Source organism: Saccoglossus kowalevskii, chromosome 3 (assembly GCF_978046115.1).
Source record: "Saccoglossus kowalevskii chromosome 3, keSacKowa6.1, whole genome shotgun sequence".
Lineage (NCBI taxonomy): Eukaryota > Metazoa > Hemichordata > Enteropneusta > Harrimaniidae > Saccoglossus > Saccoglossus kowalevskii.
In genome coordinates, this window is record NC_140643.1 from 31,246,867 (window position 1) to 31,260,043 (window position 13,177).

Genomic DNA, 13,177 nt, shown 5'->3' on the forward strand with positions numbered 1-13,177 from the left:
ATTGAAAGTCAGATAAAATGGAAGGTAATAAAAAAAAAGACAGCATCAAAACCTGTTTTTCAGTGTCGGATGATGATATATTACGCATTTCTGCAAATACAAAACTAGCCTGTCACCGCCAGATACACTATGATGCAACCTAGTTTGCAAAACATTTACTGAGATTTAAACTAGTCTGTTAAAAAGAAATTTGTCACACTCATACCAAACAACTCAATACATGCTGAAACCATTACAACACTTATCCTAACTTTACTAACACCATATGTTTTCTTACAAATGAAAGCTAAAAGTACACAGTACATGAATGAAAAGTCAGAAATCTTTTGCGAAAATCATTAAATGCCACTACTGTTAACTACTTAATGTTTCAAGAGGTAACAAAATCACGTAAAAAAAATGGATTATTCAGACATAAAATTGCTTTTGTGAGATTTAGTTCAAATAAATAATATAAAAAAAAAATCACACACATTTCCAACAGCTTAGAATAGTTAGTATTTACCAGAAAACATTTGGAAGTATCAAATGATATTGTTTGAGTGTGCCAGCTTATTTTACTGTGAGCACAATAAGCCAAATACCAGTACTATAGATATGAATGTAACTAAAAATTAAATGCCTATTAATCCAAGAAGAAAAGACTTTCTAATACAAAAGTAAAAACAGACAATTGTTTTTTGCATTGTTGGTTTTTCCAATCATACCTTACATGATGCCATCTGAAAAGTATAACTGTAAGTTTTTCTCATATGGATTGCTGGAAAGAATACAAAAGGTATAAATATAGTAATAAAAATTTACTTTAATAGTATCATTCCTTAGCGGGAATATTGCACTTCATAAATTGGTGAACATTTCATGTTTTACTTAGAAATGGATTTAGGTTTTTGGTTTAATTTGCCCAATCTATCATGTATGTATGGTACAGAATTTAACAATGTTTTTATAACTTTTTCACTCATCCTACACAAGTTGTTCAATGTCAGGTGTAAATTGTCCATTGTTTTACCCTCTCCATCAGTGACAATCTGTAAAAAAACAACAAATGAATTCATTACTACTGTGATATTTTCATTATACCTTTCATGAAATGATTGGCTTTCAGCCCTCCCTCCTCTGTTCACCCCTCTTCTCTTCCTAAATGAAGAAAGTATGTGATTGTCTCATGTATTGAACATATCACAAAATGTTGTGGTTAATGTGTTATTTCTCCTAGTTATATATCCAAAACATATCCAAATCTAAACATTTATTGCTACATATCAAATTGTTTCATCAATTGTTTTACAAGATGAATTGATACCTCACCTCTAACAAATAACTAGACAGATTTTGATATTTGCCGTATTTATATTTATGACTGTTTTCAATCAAAAAAACTAATTTCACAACTTTTTATTCCAAATTTTAAATAATCACAAAAATGTGACGGTTTAGATTAAAAATGTGATAGAATTCAATTATATGTAATTATAATCTTGAAACATTGACAAAATATGTTACATTCAGCTTAACATTTATGTTAGATAATATGTAAACAACAGAATTAAAGAAATATCCAATAATAAAACACAATATGAAATTAATAGTGATAACAATAAATTCTGAAACAACAATATTAAATTTTTCAATAACTTTCCAAACGTATTCACAACAAAAAAGCTGGTAAACAACATACTAGTTTTCAAGAAAATTACACAAATTTAGGAAACCACATAGAGAATGTCCCAGCAGTGTCAACGTAAATTTACACAATCTTATCAGTGTATGACAAATCATACTGTGCCATCAGCTCTGAAGGCAGGTTTTCTTCTATTAATTTCATGCTGGTAATTCACAGTTACACATTTTTTGAACCTAACAAATGCTCAAGATGAAGCAAGGTTAAGTCTTTGTAAAGTCTGTCACAATGGAAGAGATAATTCATATCTGAGGTATGGGTTTTCTAGCTTTTGTTGAGGGTCTAGAACAGCCCTTAATTATTTGTACTTAAAAATAATTCAAAACATTCAACACACCTGGGTGAGTCTAGTGATAATAAATTCCACTTCCCACATCATCAGTAATACAGAGCTACTTCTCATCCTATTAGAGCAATTACCACATAGAACAGCAATGTGCTCTGCTAAGTAGACCATCTGTAAAAAAATAATACATCCAATTAATATCTTTCTGCTATATAACCACATGTCTAAATGACTTAGATGAAGATGCCAAGAGTTTTGCAATATACAGCGAGTACGACTTTGTAATATACATGTCTTTTATTCATAATTGTATTTGAATTGATTATTAGACTCTAGTACTCATCAAGTTTAGATACAGGTTACACTGCATCATCTGTTTATAAATGATATGTATGAAGACTACTATGCAACATGTTACAGTGTTGTGAAATTTAGTTAAAATTTACATAAACTTATACTGCTATGACAGCTGTCACATGACTCTCACTAGTTTAATACTCGCACACAATGACTGGATGACGGATGTCTGTATTTCTGGTTTGTTGGTTAACACCAACACATTTCCCAAGTTCACAAACTACCGGTAATCTATTAACAGTGAGCAACATTAATTATTGATTGAATTATAAAACATGATAAAACCAATTCAGTTTCTTACCTCAGAATATAATTTACAAATCTTAGTAGCCAGTTGTTTGTAGTCACCCAACTCTTCATCATCAGAAGATGAACTATATCCTGATGTATCACTGCTTACATCAGAAACAGATCCAAATGATGGGTACACCTTCCTACTTAGTTTTCTGGAAGCTTTTGTTTTCTTAGATTGCTATGAAGAAGAAAACAGTAATAACGTAATTACATAAAACAAACTAGACTACTTGACTATTGTAAGGTATAAGGATATGGGAAACCATATACTGTTTGAATGATATTTGAATGATATTTCTCATGCACCTTGCTAAGACAGTTTCTAGTGCAGATAATAAAATAACAATGATTACCACATTTTCAGATTATAAAGACCAAATAAAAACGATTCTGTGAAACTACAGCTTGCTTGCAGTGTACTTTCATATACGAATATATGTAAAATACAATAGCATTTTCAATCTGAGTTATTATAAAATATTCTCGCTATACTCACCAAAATTGAGCAAAGACTACGTGCGGCGACTTTAAATTTTCTCAGCTTATCATACCTCCTGGCTTTATGATGTCGAATTGAAATATTATAAAACTCAACACAGAACCTTACATTAGTAGCATCAACAAGGTAGACAGTCTGTAAAATTGAATCGTAATGTAAATACAAATATTGTTATTATTGTTTGCACTTTAGCCTTTTTAACCACCAGTTCCTTCTTTTCATCACAAATTCACAAAATAATAATACTGTTTATAGTCTGCACTTTTCTTCAGAATATTGGGACAAATATAGCCAAATTTTTTGAGTAAAACCTAAAAAATTTACTCAAATTTTGTCCGTTGGGTCCAAAATTATGGTTCATTTCCAGAAATATTGAAGTGTAGGAAAATTTGGGCTAGAAGGTCTGGTGGTGAAAAGGTTAGTATGTGTGTCTCTTATTTAAATATTCACTGTAACTTATAAATCTATCTATTCTTGGTCAACAAAAGCTGATTGCTGATCCATGTGGATTTTACCCTAATCATAATCAATAATGACACAAACCATATTTTCTGTATAAGTAATATGCAAATATTATGTGCTTCGGTAAATTACAGAGATGTAATGATGATAAAATTAATTGAATTTTAATGCTCCAGTATACAATAAATGAAATTTTTACTTCATGTTCAATTCTATGCTTCTATTGGACAAATACATTATGGACTTGAGAATAACTAGCTCCCAAATTGTCTCTTAAATCAATTAATAAACAATAATGATACATAAATATGTTCTCTCCATGAAGCACTCAGATATTTTATGAACATGGAAAACATTGTGTTAGCTCATTTTTAGATACTCATTTTTTGGTTGTAAATCATACATATGCATGAATATTTGTATATTACATGTACATACCTCAAAATTGTCATGTGACGATACAGGACACTTCCAACCACCACGACCATAGTGTTTCGACCATGCAGCTAGGCATGACCAGCAGAAGGACTCTCCACAGCGACAACTCATTTGCGGACAGCCACCATTCTTCTCCATTTGCAGTTTACAAAACGGGCATTTTTTTACTCTAACATAATTGATGACACGAGTAGTAAATGTATTATCGTCACCTGTGTAAATAGAATTAAACATACAGTTCATATGTAGCAATTGATACATGTAATATACAGGACTTTTTTCTAGAAAAGCACTGCAAAAGGGAGCACTGCAATTCATCGATGCCACCAAGTGGCGGAGATAGGGTTCTCCCTACCAGGGTGTAGAGTTTTTGATAATTCTAAGTTAAAATAGACCATTCTATGGCTTCCTTTTATGGTTGCCAGAGGATCTGCTCCCCAGGGTAAGTGGGCGCATGGCAATGGCATGAGGGTGCTGCGCCCTCTGTTCCCTTGTTTAAAAAAGTCCCTGATATACCGGTATATGATTTGTTCTAAGATCAAGACTGGGAATTCCACTTACCTTTATCCTTTCTCAGCTCTAAATATTCAAATGCCTGTTGACATGTTGCTGGCCAGTGTGGTTCTTCTTTACATTTAGAGCACCAGGCTCTGCCACATACACAGTTGACAGGCACAGCAGCTGTAGATGTACAATCCACCTTGACTATTCTACCACAGGTTTGAGATGGACACCACTGGTATTTATCATTACTATTTAGATAAGCTTCATTCTGTTGTCTGATGTACGAGTTGTATTGGTGGACTGACATCAAAGACATCAAGGTTACTCTGTCAACAACTTCACCACACTTGTATTCCTGTTGATAAAATCAAACCATAAACAATTTTAAGAAGAGAAACTTAAACATTTAATATTTCACACAAAATTTATTGACATGTAACTTCAGTCTTGACTCATGAATTACTTGAAGGCTTATATTTGATGTATCAGAATGTAGTCAAATGATTCAAGTTTGATGATCTTAAAATACCATATTTTAGCTCACATTCAATTGTCAGTTATAGATATACACCTAATACAGGGGGTCATACTTACGGGACACATGATTTTCATATCCCCCTGTCTGACTCTAGAAGCAAGATGCATTTTCCAGCATGTATTACAGAACCAATGTCGGCATCTCATCAGGCAAGTACCATCATGGTCACTGATATCATCATAACAAATAGCACAGTATTCTTGTTGAGTTGTTATGTCTACATTGATTATATTCTGGTGTTCATTCTGAAAGGAATTTCAAAATCATTTATTTCATATGCCATTGTGATTAAATACGAACCCTAGAGCACCAACGATTAAATTTTATGTAAATAGAAAATGTATTTTACATGATTTTTATGTGTCATATGGGAGTCTTATACAGAAAGAAATGGTGCAAAGACTGTTGCACTAAATCAGACGTACATGTAAATAAATGCAATTCTTTCTTTCTTTCGAGAGGGTCGTCATCTGCGTATGCGCAGGAATTAAGTAATTGCCTAACAGTTACATTTTGTTTCTCACTGTAGAATGCTGAATTTTTCTAATTTATTCAAAAATTGATTTTTTCAAAAACTCACCTCATTAGCAGAAGCTTTTATATTATCTTGATATGCTTGGTAGGTAGTTAATGATTCTGTGTGCCATCCAGCAACTGATCTTAACCTATCAAATGTTATACAGCTGGAAGCCAAATTACTGGGAATTTTTCTAACTGTGCCATAATTCACCATGATACTGTAAAACATGACAATATGAGTCAATTCATTTAATGAATTAATTTATCAAGATTAACTTAAAAAAAAAAAACCCCAAGTAAAATGCATATTCTTTCCAAATAAAATTACACTAGCAATCTTAATAAGATTTGTATCAGCCAAGTTACTGGGAATTCTTTTAACTGGGCCATAATTCACAATGATACTGTAAGACATGACAAAATGACAGTCAGTTCATTTATTGAACTAAATTTATCAAGATTAACTAAAAAAAACAAACAAGAGAAATTCATATTCTTTCCAAATAAAAATACACTGGCAATCTTAATAAGATTTGGTACATTTTTATCTAGTTTGAACAATTTGGCAATAGGTTTTGACAAAATTATGATTATTTTGTGAAAAGCAACAAATGTTTGCATTCCTAGGTTTGATATAGCTTCTTACAAATTGTACATAAATTGAAAATATCCTACCTTTGTACTGGTGATGACTCAATCACATTCAACATCATCTCAATTATAGTATACACATGATTGACCTTGTAATAACTATCCAACATAGTTTGTAAATGATCGTGGAAAGAATGTTTACAACCAAATAAAGAAACCCTGTATAAACAAAAACATAATACAAGAATAATTAGAATATAAAATTATATTTTTTTAAAACACAAAGTAAATGATATTATTAACAACAATAAAAACATTTTTATATGTACCTTATTCTCTTGATGTCATCGTCATCATCTCTCATTCCTGTTTCATCAAACACTGTATATAATGGATCTCCAAAATCCTGTAACTGTTTTGCCAACTTAGTCTCCCCTCTGTCATACATAGAAGCAATAACAGATGAAGTGATATCAACGCTGAATTTATGAGGAACTGAGAATCCTTCTAAGTAACTATCACCAAATCCATTAATTACTTCTTTCAGGTTGAGACTTTCTGAGTGAGCCTTTAGAACAATACTAGGTTTATCAATGTTAATGGCAGCATCACTTTGTTTTGGTGGCACAATAATGCTTAGATCTTGAACTTCATCTTTACTTTCTTGGATATTTGTTTCAACTTCTCTCTCTTCAAAAAATACAGTAGATCCTTTGTGGTGCATTTTTATGGGAGTAGATGTTGCCATATTAGTATTGTTTGGTAAATGTTCAATCAGTTTTCTATGCTGTAATGTAATTGCAGGGTTATTCACAAGTTCATCTCTTTGTAGGGCATTATGCATAATACTGCTGATGCTCGGCATGTCTGGTTTCTGGCAGGAATTTTTAGTATCTATATAAACGTCATAATCTATGTGGTCATCAATGTGCTCCTTACGCATGGTCTTCAATTCATTAATGCTATGTCCATGCCAATACATATAGTTGTGAACTTTTTCGCTCTTTGATTTGCATGCTGATTTGTGACAATAAGCAAAGTCTGTAAAAGTAAAAACAGGAACATACAAATTATACTCCATTACTACCATTGTTTACCTACTATCTGTGGTTCTACTCTCCTGACACATCACTTTTATTCTGGCTATCTGTGGAGACTTGCAGCTGGGGATGTTTCAAATTGTAACAGTCACCATGTAGCACACATTCAAATTTTATTTACTGTAAAAGGATTAATTATTCACTGGGTTTTAATTTTGCTTATTTGGCTCACTGGAAAATGCGCTAAATTAAAACCCAGTGAATATGTAATTTTTAGCATAGAACACATTATCTAGATGATAAAACCGTGAAATTTAAACCCAGTGAATATGCCTGAAATGGTAAATCCAGTGAAAATTAGTCATTTTACAGTAAACAAACAATATAGAGGTACATGTAATGCCACTTAGGACCAATATCAAACAACATAACACAGCTACTGTTCTGCTTTAATTGTACATATGGTGTTTTTGTCGTTATGGTCACAGATGATAATAAATGTTGGTATAAGCTCAATTAAATAGATAAGAAATAAGTGTGTTTTTGGTAATGTAAGAAGAAATAGAGTAGGTATGTTGGAATAACTTTTTATTTTATAATATTTGTAAAAATTAATCTTATAACAAATTATTGTCAACACAATGCTGCTGTGATGCAGCCCCATACTGTTATTGGGAACTATTGTACAAATTGCCATTTTGGTCCAGCAGCATGTCCAACTAGACACAGGAAGAACTCCTTAAAATAGTCAAGTTCTAGTTGGGCATGCAAACTCAAGCAAGGTCAGGTTATTGAAAGTGCATCAATTTTGAAAATAAGTAAAAAACAATCCTGTGTAGAAAATAAAATTTCTGCACATTAGAGTTGTTGTTTGTAATAAAATCTTTTTCTCAAAAAGCAATAACTGACAAACCTTTCTTCCATCCAAATGATTTAGATGTTTCTCTGCATACTGGATGCTGATTGGGTGGCACTGGGTGATTGATGATGTCTAGACTATTTCTTACACTAGATACCAGCCAATACCTCCCCCCCCGCTCATAGGGAGTGCGTACAGTTGATCATAGTTCTTGGGCTCCCTGTGTTGAAACGCGTACAATTCAACGGTACAAAAAAACTGACGGAAAGGGTTACATTATCTACGTAACACTAACAGTTTAAAGGGCGGTAGTCGTCGCGCCGCGCATGTGCTACATTTGTGTTGATAAGCATTGATTTCCCACAACTCGATGCGCTCTTCTAATATTAGGTTTGACCTGGGTGCGACTTGCATTAATTACTACCGTGACTCTTTCGATACCTTCCAATCACCTAAAAATATTCACTTAAAGATTGGTAACGTCTCGGGTTGTACCCTTTGATCTGCGCAACAGCCATATGTGTGCGTATGAGACCCATATATCTCGCGCATGCGTGGCGCGACGACTACCGCCCTTTAATTGAAGGACAAGAAAACAGCATGACCGAAATACATTCAATTGACCTTTGCGACATTTGTGTTGATATAAATAATTTTCCCACAATCCAATTCTAATGAAATCACGAGTACGAGTTTTGACTTGGGTGTCACTTGCACTAATTACCGGCAACTTATTTGATGTATTAAAATCACCAACAAATAGCCTAATTAAAGCTTGATAACTGTTCAATTTCTACTCGTTGGTGTACACAACAGTCAAAGTCGCCATCTTTGTTTATATGAGACCCATATCTCGAGCACGCATGACGCGACGACCACCGACCTTTAACCGAAAATGACTAATCAACACCCCAAGAAACTTAAAATCAAGGAGAATAAAATTCAATCACACTAGACAAGCAAATATCCACTAACGAAAGTGATATATAAAGCAGTTCCAATAGCTGTTATTAAAAAGTTTTAAGTCTTGTAAATAAATAAATGAAACGATTGTCCATCCAGAACTTGACATGAGGGGAACTCAAATTGCGAGGTGTTGCTTGCATATTATTTTTTAGGAGTTTAGCCAGTACAATGAGTACACCTGTGTTATAATTTTCATTATCATTATAAATTTAAGTTTATTTTAGATTAGTAAAGTTCGTAATGTCAAATAAACTTACTGTCTTTAATTACATTTTAATTACAAGACATGCTACTATATAATTCCATCCTTTGTAATCACGTGTTCGTGCCAATGAATGAACGCATGTTTACTACTCTGTCATGCCGTTTATTTGGGAGTTTGTAAGATTTTGTAAGAGCTAAGAAGAGAAGGGAACAGCGAGGCGTCACTTCAGATGAATAAAGCTGGACTATCTGTAATGAACTAATGTGATTTCCTTTGGGTACGACACTAGTACCTCTACAGTTATTTGCACACTCGCCTGAGTCCCCTTACCACAATGCGCTATTCGCAAAACCTTCAGGACTTCCATTGATTTTTTCATTTACACTCGAAACTATTCTCAATAATTTAAGATTTTAAATGTTTCCCTTTTTTCCTCAGAAAAATATATTATTACTTATTATTTCTTCGTGTTGACTGTTAGTGTCCATTTTTTGGTGTAGAATGATAGATTTTCAAAGCAATTTTTAAAGAAGGCAACTGGTTTTATTGTTGTTGTTTTTTTGAAAACTATTAGAAAAATATATAAATAAAGTCACGTGACCATCATTCGCAGTTGTGACGTTCAGCAATATACAGTACAATTGATTGCATCAAAGAAAAGTTTATTCTTATTTGTTTATATTTTCTATTATTATTATTATTATTGTTAGAGAAAACTAAAACTTTTGAAAAGACTCTCCCCCTTCCGCCCTCCATTTATTAATTGTTGTTGTTTTACCAAAAATAAATGAAAATTAGTGAAAGTGAAAAATGACGACGTAGTTAAGAATTACTTCACTTTTTTGCTTATTTATATTGTAAACAAAATAATCGCCGGACTGAATTTGTCCATGACAGACTACGCCACCTACGGTGTATACTGATTCCACCACTTGGAGGCGCTGTTAGAAAGAACTCGATTTACGAAAAAAGAGACTGGGTTCGACATCTTTTTATACATTCTGTAAAGCTTTCCTTCTCCGGATTATGCAGAGATTTTACACATCATTATATTATTATATATTTCATCACTAATTAATCATCCTCAATGACATAATGTTAATAAAATATGCCATGAAAGTTAACTTGACCTTCATCTGGGTGCTATCTCGGGTTTGGTATATATCGAAGCACATTCACTCTATAGAAGGACTGTGATAGAAGAGAGATGTATAAATAACGCGTCTGATGCCTCATAATTGCTCACCTTTAAATATGGGTTCAAGACTGGACAAAATGTATTGTATCGAAGTGAACTTGCGAAGTGGCCTTGTTTTAAATGTCTCATACGAATGAATACCTTAGGCGAAATGGAAATTCAATTACGTTGACAGCGGGGCTGACGCTTAGCTTTAGTCTCAGGAGAAGTGAACTGAGTAATCATCTTTATGTTGAAACCTTGAAACCGAAGCTGCACGGCGCTGTAGGATGTGATCCGTGAACTTGGATTTAACAATCAGTAATTACTCTAAATCCATGAAGATCGTAGAAGTTTACACTCCTATTATTTTCTGTATTGCATTTAATCTGTCCGTATCTCATGGACACGCATATAACTAGTCCCAGTGGACATACCTCCATTAGCTCAATTTATACACCAATGACAGTGTTAACTTCACAATAACATTGATAACTTCAATATATGCTGTGTCATCTGAATATAGGATTCATTCTAGAATATATATTAAAACTTTCCCCGTAATCCTCGTGGGACTTTATTGTTAATAGGAAGTTGTTATAAAATAGACGCATCGTAGCACACTTGTATGGAAGAGCCTTATGTGGTAGTATCCTTTATATTATGTACATTATTCATTTATTATGACGTAAATTCATTATACAATGGCAAATATTCATTGAATTATAGACTAACACCATTTTGTTATAATGAGTTTTAATTATATTATGGTGAAACTTCATTATATTGTGACGTAATTGCATTATACAGTGTACTTATTCATTAACAATATTCATGATAATATGGCGTAACTTCATCATGTAGTGACGAGTTCTCGTTATATTACGACGTAGCTTCATTATATAACGGGGAAGTTTCTTTTATAATGACGTAATTGCATTATATAGTGTACACTTTCCATTATATTATGACGTAGCGGCATTACCTGGAACATAATAAACAACTTCAAATAAACTGGTAATATTTTACTATTTTCTACTCAAACGAAACTATTGACATACTGAGAAATACACCATGAGCTGTGATTACTCGAAAAGATGAAATGAACTATGTAGAAGAATATACAATGGTTCTGAAATGGCGGACACGTTATTTAGTCACCGTCACGGTCAGAGGCTTTAATGGAGTATAGAGCCTTAGTAAGATTATTTGTGGAATATTGCAACAGCCTTTGCCGATTTCTGAAAACCGATACAACAAACATAAAACGAAAGATAAAGTAATTGTCAGCGGATAGAAAATCCATTAGCTATCACCTGGCACCAGGTTGTATGCATATTTGTTGTTGTTAGATCCTTTCGAGAACTTTGTAACGACTGCATTAACAGACAGCACTAGATGCACTTCACACGTGTATAATAGATCTCTATTTCTAAGCACTTTAAAACTCTCTCCTACTATATTTAAATAACCGAGATGTGCGTTTTGCGTGACTGTGTTTTAAATCAAAATAACACTTCTTAAAAACTCATCTGCATTTTCTCGCTTTACACAATCTTTCCGATGAAAATACCCCACTTTCCCGTGCTCGTAAAATATGTGTATCTGTGATGATTAATATTTCACGATGGTGGTTATGTGGAGACTTGTACATGTGATTGTTGCAGGGGAATGTATGATATTTTGCACCGATCGAGTCTCAGCTACCTTACCGATGTATTGATATCAAGTATGGCGTGTTTAAATCTTTAACGACACGACGTGTCAGTAAACCCCCACGGTGCTGAACAACCTAAAGTTAATAACATCATTTGTATTCAGTACTGTGAAACCTTGTGGCATGTTTTTTTTTTTTTTTTTGTACTGCGTCATCACGCAAACATACCTGCGTATAGCTGCGCAGTTTCCTCTCGTTAGTTTCAACTTTTCACCTCGGAATTCGACTTTTAATTTATTCGTGGTAATTAATGCTATTTATCCACGTGAGATAGTTTCACTCTCTTCAATTCTCAAAATGCACGATGTTACGTGGGATGACGTATATGATTAAATCTTGCGAGATGCTGTGCGACACATTATTAAGTTCACTGAAGGCAATATAAACACATTATTACACCTCATGTCCACTGCCGACCGCTGATTCATGAAAAATGTATAATGCCTCGAATGGGATTATTTGGAGTTATTGACTTACCCGTCTTCAAAAATATTCCTTACCACACATGTAAATGTTTTATATGTCGCTGTCGTCTAAAGACAGACGATCTAAAGCAACGCGCTGGCCAAAACACCGATGTTGTCCACTGCAGGCCCGATGTTGTCCACTGCAGGCCTAATGTTGTCCACTGCAGGCCCGATGTTGTCCACTGCAGGCCCGATGTTGTCCACTGCAGGCCCGATGTTGTCCACTGCAGGTCCGATGTTGTTCACTGCAGGCCCGATGTTGTCCACTGCAGGCCCGATGTTGTCCACTGCAGGTCCGATGTTGTCCATATATAGTACCAGTATATACATAGTCGACAGCTATCTATTTAAGAGCAAATGAGTAAAATAATAGTCATATTGTAGACTTTCATATGATTTGATACAGTGGTACATTGATAGATTCAACTGGATTGTGGATTGTTTTAAATTAATGCAGTAGCTACCAGTGCAGGCAAATGAGAATGTTGATCTCGGCACTTGTGTCATTATTTGTATAATATACAGCGTTTTAGCTAAGCACAAAGGCAATCTGAACTGAATCTAGACGCACACG

General features: G+C 33.8%; 1 protein-coding gene across 1 annotated transcript; it reads right to left on the bottom strand.

The window, feature by feature from the left end:
* Positions 1-676: 676 nt before the first annotated feature.
* LOC102808906 (uncharacterized) lies at positions 677-12,933 on the bottom strand. The gene is made up of 12 exons (XM_085497447.1): positions 12,703-12,933; positions 8,126-8,249; positions 6,502-7,213; positions 6,257-6,391; positions 5,643-5,799; positions 5,119-5,307; positions 4,582-4,879; positions 4,021-4,232; positions 3,118-3,255; positions 2,629-2,799; positions 2,022-2,141; positions 677-1,031 (listed from the first exon to the last, which is right to left on the bottom strand). Exons 1-12 carry the CDS (start codon positions 12,931-12,933, stop codon positions 867-869), a joined length of 2,652 nt encoding a protein of 883 aa, XP_085353573.1. The 3' UTR covers positions 677-866.
* Between the last annotated feature and the right edge of the window lie 244 nt (positions 12,934-13,177).